Source organism: Palaemon carinicauda, chromosome 15 (assembly GCF_036898095.1).
Source record: "Palaemon carinicauda isolate YSFRI2023 chromosome 15, ASM3689809v2, whole genome shotgun sequence".
NCBI classification, from domain to species: Eukaryota; Metazoa; Arthropoda; class Malacostraca; order Decapoda; family Palaemonidae; genus Palaemon; species Palaemon carinicauda.
In genome coordinates this window covers 45,467,095-45,493,272 of record NC_090739.1, presented here as the reverse complement: position 1 = coordinate 45,493,272, position 26,178 = coordinate 45,467,095, and the positions used below count along the sequence as shown (strand labels likewise).

The 26,178-nt window shown below is 33.6% G+C and overlaps 1 protein-coding gene across 2 annotated transcripts in view; it reads left to right on the top strand.

Annotated features, from left to right (window-relative positions):
* Nucleotides 1-26,178, top strand: part of Dip-C (dipeptidase C) — a 935,347-nt gene that overhangs the window by 386,841 nt on the left and 522,328 nt on the right. For both annotated transcript variants that reach the window (XM_068388375.1, XM_068388374.1), the window contains exon 4: nt 11,352-11,399. In XM_068388375.1, coding sequence (XP_068244476.1) covers nt 11,352-11,399 — 48 coding nt within the window. The remainder of the gene's footprint in view (nt 1-11,351; nt 11,400-26,178) is intronic.

The window sequence follows — 26,178 nt, the reverse complement described above, 5'->3', positions numbered from 1 at the left end:
TTTCAGTAATTTAGTGACGTCAACGGACTCTGTGAGAATAAATATACAAAGCATATCGTATTTATGCAGAAGGGCTGACTGTCATTTGCTTGATTTCATATAAGTCATATGTATTAAAAGAGTGTAATAACGGATTACGGAAAACAGACCACGGCTAACATTTAAATTTTGACCTTTGGCACATACAATTATAAAAGATTCAACAATATATCTAAGACCCTTAGAGATTGCCATTTTATGCTGCATTGTTCTGACAGAAATACCTTTAGACATTTGACCGACATGTAACGAAGTTTCTTTCGGAACAAGGAGTACTACATACTGCATTAATCTGCTTTCCATGGCTATTCTAAGTTAACAGGATTTTCAATGTACAACTGTTTTTTTTCAAAAGGGGTATGACATCTAAACCCCATTTCATGAAATGGAGAGTAAATATGTTATTCATTGCTTCCTTTTTCTCTTAACAGTACACTATGATATATATATATATATATATATATATTTATATATATATATATATATATATCTGTGTGTGAGTGCGTGCGTCAGACAAGCAGTAATATCTCTCTCTCTCTCTCTCTCTCTCTCTCTCTCTCTCTCAAAATTTTCTAAACTTAAAACATAATTCTTTTGTAAATGATTTATGGATGTACACCCTATTATGTAAACTTACAATTTGAAATAACTACCCATAAATCAGGGTAATTCAGTGTGAACGAAAAACCCCTGAGAAGAGATTTCTTTATTGTTAGATTAAGGTTTTTTCTGCCGACTTGGAATGTTGCTCTTACGTGCCTCCAGTTAGAATGAGAGTAGACCCATGGTTATTCAAAAGCAGTGGCTGTTCACAATGCTTCAGGATCCTTCTCACTACTAGATTTTTTTTTTTATATATCTTTGCTTCGTTTGACAAACACTTGTGGAAGAAGAGTAATTGAAAAATTGAGGTCATATATATATTACGAAGCATGTGACTCATGTGTGTAATTTATAAATCGGCAGGTCTGATTGATGATAAAAAATTGTCTTCAGAGCTGTAGTGTAAATTTATAAAAGTTATCTAGTAGAATCTGTAAATTGTTTAGCATTATTTCCTTTCTGATCATATCATATACAGTATAATGTCATACTATGTATACTTTGACGGTTTGATGGCAGCCCAGCATGGCTTCGTGTAATGAACCTGAGCTATCGATTGTTTAATTTCCGTTATATATATATATATATATATATATAGAAGAGAGAGAGAGAGAGAGAGAGAGAGAGAGAGAGAGAATTAGACATGAGGTCTGTTAATATTCTAGTCGAAAGATATGCCAGTAATACCAGTTTTTAGAATATCGTCTTAGTGCATGTTTCTTCCTTACTTGATTGTTTTAAGGATCAAGTCTGTGGTAGTGAAAGTATTTTTATGAAAAGTGTTGTTATTAGAATAATTGTAGGTAATTTTAAGAGTATGATTAAATTGCAAAAATTCGAATGCGTTTAAATTGCATTTGGTTAGCTTCTTATAAACATCATTTAATAATCAAATAATCTTCTAGACCGGAAACAGAATATCTAATAGTAGCCTGTGCTTTCATCTCATCCGTAACTGTAGTTGTTATAGTATTATAGCATAATACTGTACTATAATTATAAGTGACAAAAACATACACGCCAATGTTTACAAACCTCTGCGTATACAAGTAAGTGGTTATTCTCTCTCTCTCTCTCTCTCTCTCTCTCTCTCTCTCTCTCTGAATATATTGATTAAAAGCACTTATAGTAGTAATTTCCTGATAAGCTTTAGGTGAAAATAACACACACAGGCTGTTGATTCTCAAATAACACAGGCAATATACTGCCTTTTGTTTAGCCGATGCGAGTCTGGAGAATATAGACTGGAAGGGAGATAGCTTGACCTGTTCTATGTTGTGAATGGTGTTAAACAGGCTTCGTATGTTTTGACCGTCAAGACCGAGGCGTAATAGGGCGTAGTAGAATTTATGAAGGGCGTATATGCAAGGTGCGTGCACACCTTGAATCTGTGATCAATACGCCGTTCAGGCGGCAGCAGCCCTGCAACCCATGCTGCCCGTTTCATCCCTCCTCCCCCCCCCCCTTCTCTCTCTCTCTCTCTCTCTCTCTCTCTCTCTCTCTCTCTCAAATTATGTAGTTGAACAGTTATCAAGAATAGCTTTATATACATCTATTTTCTTTTGTTTGTTTATTTAATTTTTGTCTGTTCCGTTTATTTAATATCCCCCTTGGTTTTTATTAGCAGACTAATTAAGACGACTTACATTCACATTGATTTTTTTTTATTGCTTTTATTATAATAGCTTATATGTTTGATTTATTATTATTGTTAGTAAGTCATTCCTTGAATGGTTGTTTCCGGAGAGAGACAAACACCAGGAAATATTGTCACTACTAGCTGTACCTACTACCAATATTTGAATTATTTATTTTTATGTCTCATTGGTTTTTTTTTATATTTGTTAGCACTGATAATTCTCTCATGCATTATTGATATAGTTGCCTCTGTTTGTATTGCTATCATTTTTTAATATTCATTATTATTATTATTATTATTGTTATTATTATCAGTATAATTATTATTTTTATTATTATTATTGTTGTTGTTATTAATATTATTACTATCATCATTATTTTTATTATTATTATTATTATTATTATTATTATTATTATTATTATTATTATTATGTAGATTTCCAGAATATAACGATTTTCAAAGGTATGTTGAATTCCTTGACATGGATGTCAGAGCATTAATTGTTAGGGTAATGTTCACCCCTGTCAGGAAGGAAAAAAGATTCATGTATTTGATATTGTATAAAAGAATGTGATGTTTTTACGGTGAATGTGATGATGGTTATAAATAGTTCTAGAATCAGTTGTCATATTTCAATCGTATCTTTTCTGATATTTAATCACATTGTTTTATACTTTGTGCTGTAGCAAAAAGTATTTTTTGAATTTACTTGACACCCTTTCTGAAGCCCTTTTTGTCATGATTAGGTTAGGTTTAAACGTTTACAATATTACTTGGACATGAGACAACGTTCATGAACTTATTTTTTTTTTTAATTCTATATGAATTAACTTGTGTCGTCATAAGTAAGTTTGCATACATCAGTTAATAAAAGACGACAGTTGAGGATGAATTTCTACAATAAAAGTCATGTGTATGTTATACATAATTGCTGCCAAGAGACGTGTTATTCCATTTATCAAGAGTTAAGCAGTCATACTCTGGGTGTTTGAAACCTAATTAGCATAAACTATTTGTGTTCCTGTGTATATATTTAACTGAATGATGATAACTTTTTAATGTTATTTGTTTTTGAGACTTGAAATTGTTCGCATTATTCTAACATTGAAATAGTTTCCTATAGTGTTTTACGAGAAATCATTAGTAATTGATAAACCCAATTTTGTTTCCCTACTTTCTCTAAAACCATCTGGTTAACATAAAAGTATGTGAAAGCAAAATAAGAATAACCCTAATTTATCATTAAGTATTCTATATTGAAATTTAAAACAAAATAATGGACATTTGAATTGTCTCATATTAGCCAATGGAAAGTGGGAAAATTGTGTCAATATGATTTCTATGGAATCATGTCACAAGGATGAAAAGTGTATCCTTCCTTATTTGTATAATCTGTGGGACTATTTAAAACTTGGCTTACATTGTTCGATAAAATGTTCCATGGGCTTGAAGTATTTATTTTGCTCGTGGAGCGACATTGTTATTATTGTGGGCGATAGATGGAAACTAGAAATTCCATTATTATAGCTTTTAATTTGTCAGCAGTTCAAAATTAAACTTCGAAGGCATGATGGAAAAATTCAAGAAGGAAAGTAAAAATCTCCCGTATATAATAAAGAGCAAGTGTCTGGGTATGTAAACAGTATATATATATATATATATATATAGATAGATAGATAGATACACACACACACACACACATATATATATATATATATATGTTTATATGCATAGATACACACACACACACACACATATATATATATACATATATATATATATATATATCCGGTCTCGCTCAGCTCTCCCTGTCCCTCTGGTACGGGGGAGAGGGAGTAGTCATACCCTAATGAGAGTGGGTTGCGCGTTCGTGTGTGTGTGTGCATATGTATTTAAATATTTATCCACCACTTTTGACAGGTTAAGGACTCACGTCTATGTAATACAAGCGACGCCAAAATGTCAAATTTATACAGGACATGTGACCGTGTGAGGTCAGATTTTTGATGATCTCAAATTCATTGTCTTTCGCCTTGCAGATGTCGGAGTGTCGCTGATGACGTTGATTTGTTTTACTCGAGTAGTCGCTATGCATCTGTCATCATCTAGTGATGTTGATTTTAGCACCTGTGATTTAGTGGTTGTTAAGTCGGGATTAAGCGGCTTGTATATTACATCGAGTTTGTTCCGTAAAGGATTATTGGTGTAAAAAAAAAAATATTTTTGTAGAATTTGATTTTTATAGTAAAACTCACACATCCACATGAACCTGTACTTTTATTCTTAATATGGTGATTATTTTGTCGATTTGACCTTTTTTATTTTTACAATCATAAACTCCTTTATGTGTCTATACATTTACGTATGTATGATATATATATATATATATATATACACACGTATACACTTATGTATGATGTGTATATATATATATATATATATATACATACACAGTATATATATACATATATACACATATGTATCATCGTCATCTCCTACGCCTATTGACGCAAAGGGCCTCAGTTAGATTTCGCCACTCGTCTCTATCTTGAACTTTTAAATCAATGCCTCCCCATTAAATCATCTCCCACTTCACGCTTCATAGTCCTCTGCCATGCAGGCCATATACGTGTATTATTGAAAATGGCTTTATAAAGAAATACCACTGTCTTTAGTAATTGAGAGACCGATTTCTCTCTGATAATGGAGGTGGAAATGGCAGGTAATTCCTCGTCAGCTGGATGTTTTGAATTTATCAGCCATTGAAAAAATATTTCAGACTTATGTTTATTTTGATATTTATAGTTCTTCGTTTATTTTTGAAGCGGGGATTCTGCATATATTATTTTATAATTTCCAAGTCGGAGAAGAAGATACATTTACTGTTAGGATATTTTTTTTTTATTCTTCCTCAAATAATTATAGTAATTAATCATTGCAGAGCCAATCTCTCTTGTGTAAATCTCAATATACTAAATCATTTCAAGTCTTCCGTCTAAGTTTGCTAGATCTGAACATTTCAGAATTTTGTATAAGTTTCTCTTCAGCTGCCAACTAAATATAACTTTGAATTGTCTTCTGTGGCCAAGTTGTGCCAGTTTAGTTAAAAGAGAAAAAAAAGAAAAAAAAAACAGTAACGCTGAATGAGGGCTTTTCTTGTCGAGTAGGATCATGTAAGTCTACAATCTTGTTATTGTAATCTCTTTAGTTCTTTTTCCGTTTATGTTTTCTGGGCTGCTATTCTGCTACATCTATAGTCTTTGCACTATTCGGTTTTTCAAAGGGATGATGACAACATAATTAATGACAAAACTAAATTTGTTTAGCTATAAGTACCTAAGAATTGTTACTGTGACTAAATAGTATATATATATATATATATATATATATACATACATACATACATATTTATATATGCATACATATATATACACATATATAAATATATATATACACATATATAAATATGTATATATATATATATATATATATATATATATATATACAGAGAGAGAGAGAGAGAGAGAGAGAGAGAGAGAGAGCCTTACCTTATTTGCCTTATTCTATGTTTGGGTTCCCCCAGGTCCCTCAGTGTGAGGCACCTCGTATATCCACCAGAGAGTTGCTTATGCATCTTCCGGTGTATTTTGCATCTTCCAGTCTTGGATGGTCTGGGATGCATCTTAGGTGTTTATCGAGCTTATTCTTAAACACATCTACGCTCGCTCCTGATATGTTTCTTAGATGAGCAGGCAGCACATTAAATAGTCGCTGCATTATCGATGCTGGTGCGTTGTGGATTAATGTCCTGTGCGCCTTCCTTAGTTTTCCTGGTATATTTTTTGGCACTTAATCTACCTCGGCTTGCTCTTTCTGATATTTTTAGCTCCATGATGTTTTCAGTAATTCCTTCTATTTGCTTCCATGCTTGTATTATCATGTACCGATCTCTTCTCCTTTCTAGACTGTATAGTTTTAAAAATTGCAGTCTTTCCCAGTAGGCAAGATTTTAACTACTTCTATTCTAGCAGTAAAGGACCTTTTTACATTCTCTATTTGTGCAATATCCTTTTGGTAGTGTGGGTACCGTATCACATTGCAGTACTCGAGTGTACTACGTACATAAGTTTTGTACAGCATAATCATGTGTTCAGCTTTTCTTGTTTTAAAGTGTCTGAATAGCATTCACATTTTTGCTTTACATTTAGCCAACAGTGTTCATATTTGGTCGTTGCATAACATATTCCTGTTTAACATTACACCAATGTCTTTAATTGCTTCTTTGTTTGTGATTGTCTCGTTATTATGTCCCCTGTATGCATATGCCATTCTTTCTCTGTTTCCATAACTTATTGATTCGAACTTATCGGAGTTAAATACCATCCTATTTATCTCCGCCCATTCATATATTTTGTTTAGATCTCTTTGTAATGAGTTCCTATCTTCATCACAAGTAATTTCTCTACTTATTCTTGTGTCATCGGCGAAACTTCTACGTTACTTAGTCATGATACTTAGTGAAAAAAAATTACGAATGGTAAACAAAAATGCAGAAACAAGACGTAACCAAATCTCAGCATCATGCTATTGGAATCTCTTGTTGCATAGTAAGAGCCAATGAAAACAGGCATGAACTATATCAATAAAATCCCTGTCTAATCCTCTATAAAAAGTTGGCCTGTGGAATAGTCTGAAGCCAAAACCAGATCCAAAGTTTGTGCGAAAACTAAGACAATTGCTGTTCCACATAAGAAAAAAAAATGTTTTTGTTCGGAGAGAGACGAAGGAGTAAATAAGACAAAGATAAGAAGAGCTGATGGATGTTAATTGCGTTGATATTTGTCATAATGAAGTATGTTAAGAAATGTTGGATTTTCATGGAGTTAAGGGACCTTCTACTTATAACTTATTATCGAGTCATTTATTCTGTTTAGAGCTTGCGAGATTTGGTGCTTGGCTTTAGAATAAACAAATTTTATATATCGGAGAGAAGTAGGTTATTTTCTATTATACTTGTCAATGTAAACATGAATGTACGGTCATAACATGCACACACACTTGTTGGCCTATATATATATATATATATATATATATATATATATATATATATATGTATATATATATATATATATATATACAGTATATATATATATATATATATATATATATATATTGTATATATATGTATATATACAATGAGAGAGAGAGAGAGAGAGAGAGAGAGAGAGAGAGAGAGAGAGAGAGAGAGAGAGATTCAAAGAGGAATTTGGAGTGATATATTTTAATATTTTCAATCTCTAATCGTAAAATATAGAAAAATGATTAATGAATTTGATTAATTTGAAAAAAATATTAAAACACCCAAATTACATCCGTCCTCTTATTAGCAGTATTCAAATCTATTTTTAAGATTATAAAAATTTGTAAGCATAATGAATATGAAACATTTCTTTGGTTAAGTATAACTTTACAGTCTAAAAATAACCTTCACACTGCTTGCGATAGCTCTGATTTTGCATGAGCCAGAAGCCATTATTTTTTCATGATCCGGTAGCAAATGTCAATGACCTGCAGAACCACATTTCGCTTCTCCTGCTTTTGTTTTCTGGTCGATGTCAGTGAATTCGCTGTTAAACCTGTGAATTCTCTTGTTGCAAAACTACAAGAGATAACGTTCATTAGCTAGGAAGACGATGTCTTAACTCGGATACTTAAATGTGTTGGAAGTTATATTGTGCCTTGGGTACATGGTTTATGGCTTGGTTCTCGTCCAAACTAGACTTGCAGTGGACGATTGACCTGAAGATTCTCTTACATTTTTCACTTAAAGGCGCTGTTTTAGTGTCCCAAAAGATACGAAAAGGCATATATTTATGCAAAATTATGTTATATTCTTAGTGGATGCGTGCTGTTTTGGTAGTAGTCCTGTATGTAAACAACTTGATGGCGCAGGAGAGTCTCTTTGTTGAAGGATGTAGGAAGCATGGGTGGGACAGAAGGGCGCTGGTTGAGGTAGGATGCGAGTGGTATGGAAAGGGACGGGGAGAAGAGAAGAGGAAGGAGAGGAGCAATAATCTTGGAGAATGGAAGCCACATAGAAAGGGGGTAGGGAGGAGGATGGTGGGCGGCTGGTTCTTGTCCCTTTACAACTAACTTTAGGTTGTGTGGCATAAGCATGTCTTATATTATCCTTTGTGTAGCCTTTTCACTCTCCACTACCTATCCTCTAATCATCCTTTTTTATATTTTTTTTAGTCGTCCACCGGGGCAGCCTACAATTCACTCGTTCACTGAGGTGAAATTGGTTCGTGGGTCTTCTTCGTCCTCGTATAACAAACTTGATTTTCTCATTCCCCTCTTATTCTTCCAACTCCCTCTGCCTCCTCTCTTTCTCTCTATCTTTTCTCGCATGGAGATGTTTGTTCTCCTTCTACTCTTCCTCTCCGTATCCAGCCTCTCCGCCTTCACCCTGTATCTCCTATCCATCCCCCTCCTCATACGGCTCCTCCATCTTCGTCGTCCTTGTGGTATTGATCCCTCTTGCACCCAGTTTCCTGCCTCCCGCCGTCTTTTCCTCTCTTGATGAAATTATCGTTTTACTCTTTTTGTAGAATATTTTCCGCGTTTATTGCTTTGTTGGATGACGAGTTATTTTGATTGTTGCCAAGATTTAGCTCGTTTTCCTCTATTCCTTCTTTCGTGTGTCTATCAATTTCACAACGACGCGCAACAGTCCCTCGTACCTAGCTTGCTATCGACTTCTGTCCCTGCTGAATTTTTAAACGAAATCCTTGAACTTTAACAGTCGTTATGTCTCCATCTATCTGGTTTCTTTTTCAATTTCTATCTAATTCTCACAAGCATGGAAAACTATCTCCAAGACATAACCATTTTTATTTGTATTATTTCAAAGTTGTCTCGTCTTTTATTTCATATTCAGAATAAACAGTTATAGAAATTAAATCAACGCCAAATAGTAACTAAAACAAAATATATAAAACGTTCAATGGAATCCCTGTGAAACATAACCCAGAAAAACTGCATTGTACCCAAATGATGCAAGTAGACCCAATCAAGAGACTTGCCAGTTGTAACGAATCATGAGGCATTGTCAAACACAGTTGATGAGTCTCCCCATGGCTTGATATTTCGCGGACAGAGCGAACATGCCCGCTTGCATGTCCAACCTTCCATGAAATGCACTAAATGACGAATTTGTGAAATCGTGTTTATTCGCTTCATTCAGATGAAGGGTGGCAATTGCAGGTTATCACTGTGACTGCTGATTGATCAAACGAATCCAAATAATTTCCAGCGTTAGGGCTGGGCGATTTAAAAATACGTTACAGGTTGAATGAAGCCTCCAAGGGAGTTTTATATATTTAAATGTTTACATGTTTTACCTTGAATAAAAAATACACCCATTTTGTGTTTGAGTAAAATTTGATAGGTTTTTTTCTTCTTTTTACATGTTAAGGGAAAGCTTGTTTAAAAATTTTGTTGAAATAAACAAAATCATATAATATTCTGTTGAAACTGTCTGCCTGTCGTAATGAAAACATTGTTAAATCTCTCTCTCTCTCTCTCTCTCTCTCTCTCTCTCTCTCTCTATGTGTGTGTGTGTGTGTCACACGCGTTCGTATAACCAGTTCTGTAACGCCATCGGCAAGGCTTGCCGGTAGGGCTGAGCAGCCTAAGCTTCAGGAAAACAGTCATTCATACCTTGTGGGAACAGCATTAGCCGTTAATTTCTTCTGTTGTAACCTTGGAACGAATTCCTCTTCCAGTTTTTGTGTAAAATGACTGTTTGCAATAAAGACAATTTCTGACGATAGTATGCATTTTTGCCAAAGTAATGATGATTATGATATAGAAAAGTCGACATTATTTACATAAATGTTTATAGAACATTTTCCATTAGGGAAAAAGAACTTCTAATTGGTCACTTACAAGGGCGTTAATATCTGTCAGTAATGAACGGTGATCATAAATTGGGGCTTAAATGTTACGTTTACGATAAGGTTTGGGTAATCATGTTCTTATATTCAATGTAATTAAGTTTAATGTGCATCTGACTTTATAAGGTTTAGTATGTTCACGTGAACCTATTTTTAATGTCCGATTGCCTTATGCCACTTTAGTGTTAAAATCAGTTTAACATATTTTTTGTTGTTTTTATTTTTACAACAACAAATGCAGTCGTTTCTAATCCAATGCAAGACAGAGGCCTCAGACATGTCCTTATTTTTGTCTGGGGTTTGGTCAGTTTTCATCACGCTGGCCAAGGTGGGTTCGTGATGGTAGGAGATTTTTGTCTGGTAGCTAAACAGCAAACCAACCTAGTATGGGGGTTCCTGACTAGTACAGCTTTGCTGATCATGGAGATACTCAAACCTTTTCACCACGTTCAAGTATCCTCACTCAGAAAGTACCTCATTTTAACACTTACTGGTAAAAAGGTATTGGAATGGCAAGGACAAGGGTTGAAGAATGACGGGAAAATATTTGAATAGGTAAAATGAGGAAGTAATACACTTTATTCTTTTTTACCTGCATTTGCTACTCCCAAATTCTGTTTCTTTTTATGTATTGGTAAGGTAGCCTATAAATAAGTGTAATTTTTTAAGCATTACTTTTTCTATCGTGCTTTTAAAATTTGTAAAATTATATTTTTGACTACTGTAGTTAGTGAAAATCTCCCGGTTACTTGACAATGCAATACGCTCCGATGTTGTTGTTTTGTTTTTTCCTGCGGTCGAATTATGTAAACAATACTTATTCGGTCTGATTATGCTTCTGCTTTGCTCGCTCGTAACACACTTATCACATAGCCAGGATATCCCAATCATGCTAGCCATAACAGATAACATTAAGACGAAAAACAAGAAATCACGAAAACAACTCACTCTGACTATTTTGTTAACCGTTTTGTAACTGAATTTGTTTATTCTGATAATACTGACAAAAACCTTCGATATTTCTGTGTACAGCTATTTATTTTTTCTTCAAGTTTTCTTCAAGGCTTAACGTGTTGACATATATTTAATGTATTTTCTGTTTTTATCAACAGATCCAAGAAGTGCTGCGAGGTATGACAACAGGATCATTATTGACACTGGTAAGTAATTAAACTGCTATTTTTCATCTTTGTTCTTTTTAGTTTGGTTTGGTTTTTTTTTCAGAATTAACGTTAAGTTTATTACTAAAAGAATCCGGAATGCTTTTGAAAAGGACGGAGAATATTAGAAAAATCCGTAATTCCGTGTCAGCTGTAGGAAGAGTCTTAAGTCTTGTAAAAGCACAAGGAAAGAAGAAAATTCAGCAATTGTACTTAAAAAGGAAGAAGAATTGACTCCAGCTACTGTGTACAGAAAAGGATCCAGCGATTCTTGCAACTTAGATATTGGTTATTTTTAGATTTGATGGAATTCAGTTTTTTGATAGATATAGACCGTTGTTGGGTTTGTGTGCATTATTCTTTGGGAATAAGTATTTAATTCCTTTGTATTATCTCTCTTAGAACGATGAATCGACTATTTGGTACAACATGATTGTTCAATGCAAAAAATGCGAAAGTCCTGTGTGCGTGTGCAGCCGTTTAACTCCTTAGCAAGGGAACGTTATTATTGCAGACCCAGTGTGATTATGTATAGTACAGTACTTTGTTGTTAAACATGAAAATTTCTTACAATTTTGGGTTGTAGTAGTGGGAACCTCGCTTGCAGTTTTCACAAATGGAGTTTTCCCCGAGCTTTTATTCTCTCCCTTTTCTCTAATGCTTTGAGTCCTTCTTGGTTATTTTTCACCTTCTAAGCAAGGTCTACTGTGCTTGTTGCGTGTATGTTTTATTCCATTATTCTTAAACCAGTTTGTGATTTTGATTTTGGATAGAAAATAGAGGGGACCTCCCCCCCCCCTCTCTCTCTCTCTCTCTCTCTCTCTCTCTCTCTCTCTCTCTCTCTCTCTCTCTCTCTCGGTCACTGTACCGTGCATCGATTTCGCATATTGTAGGGAGACTAGGAGTTCTACTGTACCACATTGAATTAAGGATTTGTCAATTCTCCCCTTCTTCAACAGTAATATTTTCTTCTTGCGTGATAATCTCTCTCTCTCTCTCTCTCTCTCTCTCTCTCTCTCTCTGGATTTTATCTGAAGGGATACATTTTCTTATACTTATCGCTCTTCTCCCTCTTTTACGCCTTAGAACAAAATATTTATCGAGTCCAATTCAAGAAAATTAGAATAAAGTGATATTTTGGCCATTGAAGATAACAAAAATGCAAGTGATGGAAAGCTTACAGATCGTAATAAAGAGAGAGATATGAAGAGGGGAATAGGAAAGGGAAAGCGAGAAGGGAATAGGAAAGGGGAAGAAAGCGGGAATGGGAAGGGGACTCCAAAATGGGCGAGTGTAGGGGAAGAGAGGCATCGGACATGTAGACAGACAAAGACAAAGCAGGAAAAACAACTGCATGATGGGACTGAGATGATAGCGAGGAAGAGTGAGGGGAAAACCCTGGACGAGGGGAAACTGGAATGGAAAGAGAGGGTAAACGCTTGGGTAGACGGATAGACAGATCGGTATTTTTGACAGATAGGAAGCGAAAGTGTTGGTAACTGCTGCGAATATTTATTGGAAAAGGGTGATCGTTACTCTTCATTTAAATATCTCTTAGAGCTGCAAGGATACTCAACATTGTCCGTAATTAATTTCCAGAAGCAATTACGTACAAGTGCATTGTAATTATGATGTTTAATTACTACATCAGTATTTACATATTGTAATGCCTTTGGGACGTTTGTTCTTATGAACCGGTAATAGCGAAAGGTATTTTTGCAAACATAACACAAACGCCCAATTTCATTGCGGTTTCAGCTAGAAAAATTGCATATGAAATGTTCAGTGAACTAGAGCAGGAAATAATGTAATGTAACTCCTGTCTTCAAGGTCGTCTTAGATGTATTTGAAGGCATGCCTATAAGGCTATATTTTTAAAACATAATTGCAAAGGCCAACGGGAGTGGTGGACAAATAAGTTAGGTATACCTAATTGAGACAATAAAAGGGTTAAGGAAAAAAAACAAGAAAATTACATACTACAGGTATTTCACGTAATGATAAATCAGAAACTAATTCATTCGACTTGTCATATTTTAGTAAGAGCTTCCATATTTCTTTAAGTAAAATGTGTTATAATTCAAAATTGCCACGTATTGTTATATATGAGCTGTTCATTCTAGGTTTTAAGAAACCAATATTTTAACGGGGTGTATGTTACTGTGTACCTTGCTTTTCATAAGACCTACTATGAACATGGATGTCATTAGATTCAGTTCATAAAAGTCTGTGGCAGACATAACCATCTCTATTTGTGTTACACCTATTTGAATCCAGACATGGATGATTCTATCTTCGATTATTTTTTACCATTATGCCTAAGGTACAAGAAGGTGATAGAAAGGCCTCTTTTGTGTTTATTGGTGATTTCAACTTTTACCAGAGGACGCACTTGAATTTTGTTTCGCCTACTGATTGCTATGGCTTAAGAAGTTGGGGCTTTGCCTCTGAATCAGGCTGTGAGCAAATCTAAAGTGAAGCTACTCACAGGTCTAGTAAGTGCTTGGACCTATTATAGTATATGATACACTGACTGCCATGGTGTTATAACAAAGAAGGTAAGGTATATATAAAATTTCAATCAGACTGGAATGGCATTTTGAGTGGTTCTTTGCATTTGAATAGGTTACAATTGTATAAAAGCGTTGAGCCTCTTTTTCTCTTGACTGAGAGTCTGGTTAACTTGATTGATACGCATATCCCATGTTTTATATTGAAATACCGAGGAAAAAAACAAAACCTCGTTCAATGATGATTGTAGATGCACTTATTTGGATAAATATGAGGCCTATCACTTTTGGAAGGGTTTACAGATCAGATTTGTCTTGGAATAACTATGATTAGTACTACATTAGATCCTTCTCTCCGGTACGGTTCACTTTCCTTTACTACACATACTCGTACACCGAATAGTCTAGCCTATTCTTTACAAGCAAGAGAACTCTATCCCCAAGTCAGTGGGAGACCATGGTAAAAGGTTATAGCTACCCAAGACGAGAACATGGTTCAGTGTTGCCACGTTTGTCTCTGGCTTTCCCCATAAAATGGTGCTTTTTACCCGCAAATCACCCATAAGATATTTCCAATTTTTTCATGATGATCAGTAGTTTTTTAAGTAGTTTAATTCAACAACATAATATACTATTTTTCGATACAGTTTTTTTTATTAAACTTTTGGATTTTTTTGACAATCAATAGCTTACACGCAGACAGATATATATATATATGTGCGTGTGTGTGTGTATATATATACATATATATATATATATATATATATATATATATATATATATATATATATAATATATAATATAATATAATATAATATATTAATTCAAGAATCAACATATAAGTAAATAAGATTTGGTTTTATTCATATTACAAACTGGATAGCCTTGTTAATTATAATAATTCTTGCTACAATATTTAATCAAACCCACTGGGAAAGTACAGAGCAAAATAACAAATTAGAAGAATATATTTTTTTTCCAGAATTTATGTAATCGAGCACCAGTAGCAAGAAATATTCAGTGCAGCAGAAAGTGAAATATAAAAAGAATAAAATATTGAGCTTTACTCATGGTAGGAAAAACCTATTAAACCCCGTGGAAAAAAATGAAACTTTAATTTGTTAAACTATGAAAACTAATTGGCGTGATTGGTTATACATTTTATTCAATTTCTAGAGATATCATCACTTTACCCTCCTTCTCTTCATCATTAGCTCTTTAAGTTCTTTAAGCATGTCTTTGGATGGGTTTGAACTGAAATAATTCAATGACTACTTTGCTAAACCATTCTGGATCTGTAGAAGAGCTTTTACTGATCTCATATGCAACCTATTTCTCAAGTGTGAACCACATGCATTTGTGGAAAATTGTGTAGATATTGGCATTAGAAAATTATAGTGATATTAATGATATGGCCATCATGTAATTCTGTACGCTATACCTTTTGCACATTTTTGAACAGTGAAGACAGAAAACCATCACATGAATAATTAAACAAACCCTGTATAATAACTCACTATTCATTTTTTAATAATCATTATAAAGACAACGAATACAAATATATAAATTGTACTAGAAAACAAGAAGTAAACAATTTGATATAATAATTTACGTGATACGTTGATCTCCCCATTCATTTTGGACACTGCCCCTGTATCATGCAATAAGTGGTGATATTAAGATTAGTATCATATTTGTATGATATATTAGAATTTAGATTTGTGCTTTCAGCTGTTAAACACACTTAATATATTTTGCAAAAAGTCGCAGTAGCAATGATGTTAGAGTCCTACAATGGGGTTTCATACACTTCTCTGCTTTAAAGTTTAAAACATGGCAGGTGTGTCCGCTGTTCAAGTGGCTTCGCGGATTACCATAGGGAAAGTGACCAGTGGCAACTCCAGGTATTAAACTTCCTTGTCTTTTCTCGAAGATCGTTTTCAGGATTATACGCTATCGACTCTTTTTGGCGATTTAGTTGTCCTCTACTTTGTCAAAGGTTGGCCTACTTCTCTAGGTCTCAAAGGCCTACCGGTCCCATTTACCTCATTTAATCAATACGTTCGAATGTCTCCTGGGACCTGCGAAAGGGTTAGGGCATGACCAGCGTCCTTTCTTAAGGAGGTATTAACCCTCCTTGGTCCTTTCTAGGGATTATAGTACCCTCGTTAAAAGTTCGATTTTACCAAGGGAAAGTAGCCACTCATAGACAACTCATAGAGTGAATTTTTCTCTTGTGGTTGATTCTGTGGAACTTAGCAAGTTCAAACTTGAAACAAATATTTTCATGTTGAACAAGTTAACTTTAGTCTCTCTTCATAGTTTACAGTATAGGAGATATATTTGAACGTTATTACTGATCTTGAAATAGTTTTTTATTTTTCTATTGTTTTCATATATCATTTATTTATTTCCTTATCAACTTTCCTCACTGGGCTATTTGAGCCCTTGGACTTATATCATCCTGCTTTTCCTACTAAGGTTATAGTTTAGCTAATGATAATAATAATAATAATAATAATAATAATATTTTGCCATCTGTAACGGTTAGTGACTGTTAACGCCCTCTTATAACTGGCTTTTACAGAAAATCTTCATAATTATGCAGTATATTGTGAGTAAATGTGTTTCCATATTATTATTATTATTATCATTATTATTATTATTATTATTATTATTATTGCTTAATTCTTTGTAACCAGCGTTACAAGTTACTGATATAGGTTGTATTCCTCTGCAGATGAGTTTGATATCTGATTGCTTCATTGGTTAATGGAATTTTGATCATATTACACGGCGCTGGAACGGGGGAGTGTATGTATCACCCCAGGATTAATGGCAGCCAAGGCTATTTTGTGCCACATATTGTATTAGTCTTGGTAGCACCATTGATAATGTTTGCTCCTCGAATTATCTTTACTGTATGTTTATGCAGTATCAATCTCCTAGTAATTCACGGGGTGGGTGTTTTTTTTTTTTTTTTTTTTTTTTTTTTTCTCTCTCAATGGACACTGGTTCACTGTTAAGTTTTAAATAAAGATGGTAGGTTAATGTTTAGATGATTTTATGATTGCCTGGCTCAGCTGTCCTCTTTATTATTGTTTTGGAAATTAATAATCTTTGTTTCAATCTGTTTACAGTGGGTTCTAATGATTTTCCTGTGTATTGTAATTATGACTACTGTAGTTAGCATTTGAGGAACAACGCGCGACAATAATAAGATTGTGGAAAAGTTATTGTTTTTCGTATTGCAACAACAAATTTCATGTGCGTTGTGCACCTAGTAACTTTAGAATTACATTAGATACGACAATGCTTTCTAATCCTCAATTTGGAAGTTCATTGCCCTTTTTTTTTCCCTGAAATTCTATCTCGTGGCGTAAAAAAGTCTATCGGCGATGTGTTGGCTGATTTGGAAAAAGATACCCTAAACAAATAGTTCTCAAACGTTACATTAACTAAACGGTTCGGAGATTTCATAGGAAAACTTAATGAAACTAAATATTCTTTATACTAAAAGCAGAACTCGTCATTGCAGTTGTAGATAGTTTCCTACTTCGATTGTTACCACTTCCAACTTGGTTCGTAACAACTTACTATGGGACTTTACGGCAACAGTGATAGTTGTTGTGATGTTTTTGTTTCCCCGGTGTTGTCACTCTGGATACAAGTGCCTCTGATGGCGGGGAGGGAGGTTGTTTAGAAAGTATGTGGACCACAGAGACCTTGTCACAAGGTGTCGGCTCCACATGCTATGAGGGAGGGAGAGAACAAATGGTGGGGAGAGGAAGGGGGGAATATAGTGCCCATTAAAGGAAGGGAGCAGGGGATGACCCCTTTGACAATAATTCACTGAGACTTACTGTCAGGAAAAATTGACATTGTAATCACATGGGGCATTTTGTACAGCCTCTGTTAATGACTCATTTGTAGATGCAGAGAAAGAGAGAACGGAGGGGTGAAGTAGAGTGAGTAGATAAGATTATTTGATATTGTTATATTAATTGGGAGAATGAGAGTATGGTGGTTTTTTTGTTACTATGCTCGATCTCACATCAGAAATTTTCTTTAAAAATTAAGATTGACTTTGTTCACTTCAGCAGTATTTTGGTTTCAGTCGAATGTTGAGAGAGAGAGAGAGAGAGAGAGAGAGAGAGAGAGATTTCATACAATTTTTTAACATCAAATCACAAATTAAAACTTGGCAAGACCTTTCTCTAGTTGATTTTTTTGTCAACTAGTGTAACTCCCGATTGCTTTTTAACTATACGCGAAGAATTGCTTTTCACCATATGACCACTTATAAATTACAGGATTTCAAACATGATTTTTCCACATGACAATTTTAAGCTACATAAACAGATCCACACCACTTGCTGAATATGTTTTCTGTTGTTATAATAGTTATTTTTAAAGAAAAAAAAATCGGGCTTCTTAGACGGAAAGCTGAGCACAAAATAAAATCTTTATTCATATTACTTCTCTTAATAAGTATGTCGGCATTCACCCTTTCATTCCTCCTGTCTCAAGAATAAATGCTTTCACCCATGATAACGGTACTGAATGCTCTTCAGATGTCACTTCTCGAGTGCGGAGCTATTTACATCGACGACCCCATACGCAGCTATTGTTCCTCCTGTCAGATGACACTATAAATCTCTCTACTTCGTGTTATTACAATAACACCTGGGTAGACCCGAACGTGACATAACAGAAAAATGTAAAAAAAAACCAGCTAATTTTCTCAATCTTCTTCATTCCCCTTTTCTCTCTTTCTCGGTCTCTGCATCTTTAAATGAGTCATTAACCCATTAACGCCTGACCTACTATATATAGTAGTACAATTGCTAGGACAAATTACACCCCAATTTTTCATGTTTTTCTTATTGTTTTGCATATTCCTGAGTTCTTTTCAATCTAATCAATAATATAAACAGGAGTTTTTCTTTGAAGTATCCATATTTTTCGACTTTTTGACAAAATACCAAAGATATGTAGAATGTTTTTATATATTCACATTTTTAATCTGAGCTCATGGTTACACAAGTTCATTAAACATCTTTATACTGATACATATCATGACACTGAAGACCATGAATTAATTCATATATCAGAAATTGAGATAGCAATTGAAGCATGAATATCACAGGCTATTTTCCATTACCTACTATATATAGTAGGTCAGGCAGATATGAAGCCAAAATATGGACCGGACAGGAAAAATCTTAGAAAAGTATCACCCTAAAGCAAATTGGTTGTTTCTTCGTTAGAATAAACTGCTTGTTCGCTATTTTCTGGTCCTTGGATGCACACCTCGTCGCTGGTGAAGTGACTTTCCAGCTAACAATGCCTCAGTAGTTTCAAATTTTCAGTTCCCTGTTACTATCCAAGCATTCTCATACTCTCAGGATACCACACATTACCAAGTTGCCGCTTATACTGGTCTTTGGGTGCTGATGTTGGAGTCGAATTCATTGCTAAGGCAATGTCACGTGATACATTTGAAGAAATATTACGGTTTCTGCCTTCCACTGATAATCAGGCACTAAACAAGGATCAACATATATCACTTGATGAACCAATGATAGAATATTTTGGTAGGCATGGATGCAAACAGTGCATTCGGAATAAACCTGTGAGATTTGGATTTAAAGCTTGGTGCCTAAATTCTCCACTTGGATATTTAGCTACGTTTGATGTATACCAAGGGACAGCCTTCGGGTTGAATCGTCACTATGAAGAAAGGTTTGGAAAAGGTGGGGACACTTTGATGATTTTATTTGAAAAAATATCAAGTCATATCAAAGATATACCAGTGAGGTTTTACTTCGACAACTACTTCACAAGTTTACCTTTAGTAAATCACTAACAAGAGATAAACTATGAAGCAACTGGAACAATAAGGGACAACAGAATTCCGAAGACTTGTCCTATAAACTCCGCAAACGAAATGAAGAAGGTTCCTCGAGGAGATACAGATGTTGTTGTGGATAATATTCACAAGATCTTGTTGGTATGCTGGAAGGATAATGCAGTAGTTTCAGTGGTATCAAATATTTCTCCTGTTTATCCTCTGGAAAGTTTATCTCGATGGTCAGCAAAGGACAAAAAGAAAATTAGTGTAAGTCGTCCTTATCTCATCGGGGATTACAACAGGCACATGGGTGGCACTGATAGGATGGACCAAAACATCAATTGTTACCGTATATCCATTAGAATGAAAAAGTGGTGGTGGCCTATATTTTCTTGGGTGATAGATGCAACGATTCAGAACTGCTGGCTTCTGCATCGTGTTGATGAAAGCAACCTTTCACTGCTGTCATTCAAGCGCTACATTGCAAGGACATACCTTCAGAAGGCAGAACCACGTGTGGGAATAGGCCGGCCAAGACCGTCATCTCGGGTTATTCCAGATGTACGTTATGACAATATTGGTCACCTCGTCGAATCCCTTGGAAAACAGGCATGGAAATGTGCTCTATCCTCTTGTAAATCTCGTCCTTCGCAAGGGTGTATGAAGTGTGGAGTTCCATTGTGTGTGAAATGCTTTGCTACGTGCTCTTTAGAATACTGCTAATTATAGTATCTGGTTTGTTATTGTGTGATATCACGGAATTTATCTCAAAATTTAACTAAGAAGGAAGTTTCTCTAAAGCATGAACCAGTTTTATTTCTATTTTATTCTACCGTATCACAATTTTCTGTTAAACATTTCACTTGTAGAAGTAAGAATTATCCATTTCACATATTCAAATACTGTCAGCACGTGCAAAAGTAATAGGGCTTACAATTGCAACAAATTTTAGCAGTAAACTGCAATATTTCTTTGTATTATTCCGTAATAAACGCACTATTATTGAGTGTCTTGCTTCTGATACATCCTCCTTGTAATGAAAAAATACCAATAAAATTTTATTATAGAAAATAGACTCGTCAATAAAAATGTGTACCCCGTATCTGCCTAACCTACTATATATAGTAGGTCCTATATATGGACAAATACCATGGAAAAAACATTGAATATATGATAATACCATATAAATATACATATTAAACTTTAATAATGAAAAAAATTTAGAAAAAAAAATTCAGGCAGTAATGGGTTAATAGAGGCCTGTACAAAATGCGCTTCCATGTGATTACAATCCTCAAACACAGGATCCTCCCCCGGTAATCTAAGAGGCCAAGAGAAATAGAGAATCCTTATAGTAAAAGAGTTTATTTTTCACTGTCTTTGGTTACAAGGGACTTATAATTGAGGTCAAAAGATCAATGTTTACGACTGCCAGGTCTCAAACTGTTTTAAAAATGTCAATAGAAGGCGTTGCTACATAAATATTTTAAGCACTCGTGACAAACAGCAATAACCCCTTCCATCTATTTTTAAGATTTGTATAGATAAACATCCAGCTGTGATTATGAAGAACTACAACCCCAAATAGACCCATTTTGGTTACTTTCTTGATAAATTAGATATCACTGATTTATATATATATACATATATATATATATATATATATATATATATATATATATATATATATATATATATATATATATATATATATATAATTTGAATGTGTTTACCCCAGTGTTAAAAATAATACATAAATCAGAAACGGATTGGTCACATTTAAAACTTAGCTGCTCCAATTTAACCAGCATTGTTGCTAAATTTCATTGAAACTGGATCCGTGTGTTTCACGAGTAAGTATGTTTAATGCTTATTAAACTAAATACGCTAAAAGGCCTTAATTGGTTTGTACGCTTTGTGATCCTGTGAGAGAAAATAGGTTTGAATATTCATGTTTTAACAATACAAGCTTTGGGACTCCACTTGAAATGTAAACTTTGCTCTGTTGTCAGCGAAGGATAAAACGATCAAGTATTTCTATGTAAAGAATTATGAACCATTCCTTGGGTAATTCTTTCTGTTTAAACACTTTTTGGCCATATTTTGAAATATAGGCATAAAGAGGTATTTAAGTTTTATGCCTTTTGCTGTTATATTAAATTTTCATGAATTGGATTTGAGACTGATTAACCGTAAGTGGCAGTCAGTTTGTATCTAACATCAGATATGACTGATTAAAGAAAGACGTATTTCATGTACTGCAGTCGCTCCTATGCATTAGGGTTGCACCCAGTGCGTTGATGAAATGTAGTCATATTGCATTGTACATATTAGATACTATCATAGATACTGGTAAAATCCGGAGATGAACCGTTCTAAAATTAATTTCAAATAGGTATTTTGAATCTTTTCAATATAACGTTTTGCATTATTTGACCCATGATGAAAAAAAAGACAATAAAGACTATAATGTGATATATGCAGATGAACATCGTGCCGTTTTTAATTACTTGGGAGCCGCGCAACGTAGTGAAAATTCTTTCGAAGATATTGCCGGGCTTTTTGCAACCTTATATGCAGATCGTTAAGCCAAAATCAATTCGATATGCATATTTGATTGGCCTTTTATGAATCCTATGCCCTGGGAAAGGGATGGGAGCTGAGGGGAGCGTAGCCTTGGGTGAGACACACTCGGTATGCAGCAACACCAGCTTCGACCGAGAGGCATAAAAAAAATGGTAGCCGGGAAAAAAATGAAAAAGATATAGAATATGAAAATGCAGTCCGGGGCCTTTTAAAACTGATAAGTTCCGAGTCGGTTAGTTGCAGACAGGGTCGTTTGTTTGCCCAGGAAAAGAAAAAAAAAGGTGGCAGAATGGAAGGATGTTGATCCAGAGAAATTGTATGGGAGGGGAAATGACGGTGGAAGGTCCACAACCAGTGCTTTTGCACCTTTTTCAAAGATGGCCGATGCAGGTAGTTTGAATAGGGGCTATGCAGGTGGATGCAATAAATTACTTATGGGGGAAGCTTCCATTCAGTTGATTTTTCTCTCAACTTTTTTTCATCTTGTGCAGAAGGGCTAATCTCCATAATAGGGCTTATGGAAATGGTAGAGCTGCAGGGGCGAGTGCGTCCAGGGTTTAGCCGTAATAAATTCAACTATTGTTCAGTGAATGTTTGCGTTTCTTGTGTGTTTAGTTGAGTTTGTGTTGGAGTTGGGTACTTTATATATTTTCCCACTCACACACACACACACATATATATATATATATATATATATATATATATATATATATATATATATATATATATATATATATATATATATATATATATTATTGAGGAGTTGGTTATTTTAATGCTAACATGATAGCTTAGGTTTGGATGCAAACATGATAACTTAACTCAAGCCATCTTATAAACTTTTCATTTCCTGAATATTTATATCTGGTTTAGATATAAATCGTGATTGAAAAGTTGTCGGTATATTATAGTATAACTTCATTAACAAAAAGTATGCAGCATTTTTACAGCTTTTGTTAAATGTAAATGACAAATATTGCTCCATTGTTGAAAATATATATTTGCATTATCATGAATGATAATTTTTTTCAAAGCCTTATTCGTCTTAGGGTAGTATTATTTTTATTATAAATAAGAAATATCGTATCCTACATATTGAGATCATCCAATAGCATTTTGTTTATGAAGCATATTTGAAAAGTGTTTGAATTTTAAAAGTGTGATATATCTTGGTTTACTCCCAGTGCTCTAGATCAAACTATCATTGAAGATGTTTGTCGACCAATTTGCAGATTTAAAGGTTGCATATTCAGCATTTGTATCACATTGGTCTCACATCTGACTGCTTGATAATTAAGAATATTATTCATTATTAATTTTTTTGAATGACTGAAATATTTATGAATTATAATCTTGAAGTATACATTGTGTGTAATTTAATTAATTTCTTGGCTATCGGTATTGAGTTAATACAATAATGACATTATTCCTTGCTTTACATTAATGCCTGACTTTTTCGTGTATCTTTCTCTTTGACATTGGGCTTTTCCAAAATTTAATAAAAAAAATTATTTGTTTAATGTAGTTTTTTGTATAAGGCGTATGTTACCCGAAAGTGGCATTGCAGACTAAACAAACTATTTCATGTGTAAATAAATCAATTGCTCCGTCATTAGAAATGTATCTTATAATACATTATGTTTGCGCAGTAAAAATCCAAGCTTGCAGATTAATATTAAGTTCATATTTATCTGGCATGAAGGTGTGTTTTCCATCACTTGTATTGGGTTCCCACGATTGCATTTTTTATTTCTAATACGCAAAATTGCATATAGTTTAATGCAAAGTACGTGTAAATTGTCCACAAGATTCTAAACTTTTTTTATGTGTTCACTTTTATTTTTTATGATTTGATTGTATGTTACCTTTTTTTATATATATTACTCAAATATTTGTCTCTATTTTCAAATATTATCACATTGTTAAAGTAATACTTTTGCTAGAAACGCCAGTAACAAAAAATATTTCTTAAATATTTGTCTCTATTTTCAAATATCACGTTGTTAAAGTAATACTTTTTCTAGAAACGCCAGTAGCAAAAACTAGAGTAATCATTATATGCACAGCAATAGATCTTGAATTTCCTTTGTTATTATCGCTATCTTGCTCTCCGCCATCATCTTTAAAATAAAGATATTACAAATAATAGTGAAATTACATTTATTATCAATGCAACACTTGTTTGTAGTCACTATCCTCAGGAATTTATTTTTCTTTTGTAGTCGATTCATAATGTTCATTGCTTAGTCATCAAGGGCAAAGTCTAGTAAAAACAACGTTTGCATTGATATGATTTTCAAATTGACTTTGCTTAATGTAACGGTTCTAAACGGAAAAACAACACTATGTACAAATCGTTTGCATGCCATGCGATATTACCAACGACTTCTTTGTCCTTGGCTTTTACAATTTTAGCAACGAAAACATCAATTATCGATTTTCACTGTTTGCAGTACATTTTAGCTGTACACTTGCGTTATATTCGGATATTTGTAAATAATGATTCTTTTCCGCTGAATTATTTGAATGCTTTGCTATATATATATATATATATATATATATATATATATATATATATATATATATATATATGTATATATATATATATATTATATATACAGTATATATATAGTATATATAATATATATATATACAGTATATATATATATATGTATAATGAATATATGTACATATATACAATATATATATATATATATATATATATATATATATATATATATATATATATATGTATGTATATATATACATATACATATAATAAATGTTTGGATATATATACAGTGTATATATATGTGTATATATATGTATATATACATATAAATATATATATATATATATATATATATATATATATACATATATATATATATATATATATATATATACATATATATATACATACATACATACAGTATATATATACATATATGTGTGTGTTTATATAAAAAGTATGTATGATTTAGATTTATGAAATTTGATGATTATTTTTGGTCTCAATTTTTTAAATATATTTTCACTGGAAAACTCCCTTCGTGCAAAGTTGAGTAAATGGTTGCCATAATTTGCTGAAATGGGGACGAGCAAGACGCTGATCGTAGATTTTCTCGACCCTTCTGCATAAAAGATGGAAAAAGTTCTGGAGTTCTGCCCTCCCTTTATAGAATTCTTTCTCAGTCTCATTCTCTTATCAACGTCATTGTGAAACTCTCCTTAACAGGTCTGGTTCGGAAGTTTTATGTTAAGATAGCTATAAACATAATAAATCCTCAATATATATTTTTCCTTTCCTTGTTCCATGCCCCAATGAAAAGTGCGTTATTGTAAGATATGCCAAACTTTTCTTTTCATTATTTTAGTGTATTGAAAAAAATGTGTTTATTTGAGACCACAAAAGTGTAATCGTCATTTCTCAAAAAGAAAACAAACGTAATGAGCTTTGCTAATCAATGACCCTGACGTCATCGCTTCAAATCAAAAGTATTCATGACGTAATGAAGTATTAAAAAGTACAGTTTTTTGTATCAAGAAAATTATTTTAACAAATAAATCTTTACAAAATAAGAGCAGCGATTACTAAAAGAAATGGAAGGTTTCTCCACTGAGGGGTCTTCCTGAAGTCAACAGCAATACAGGAAAAGCAATAGCCTGGTGTTGAGAGTCAAATTCTTATAGATTAAAAAAGGATATTTTGTTGTGATTGGTGGAAACATTCCGCATCTTTATAATCAACGTTCAGACCCAGGGGAAATTTTGATAATGGACCTCAATAATCCTAAGGTAGATTTATTTTTATATGAAATTGTCCTCC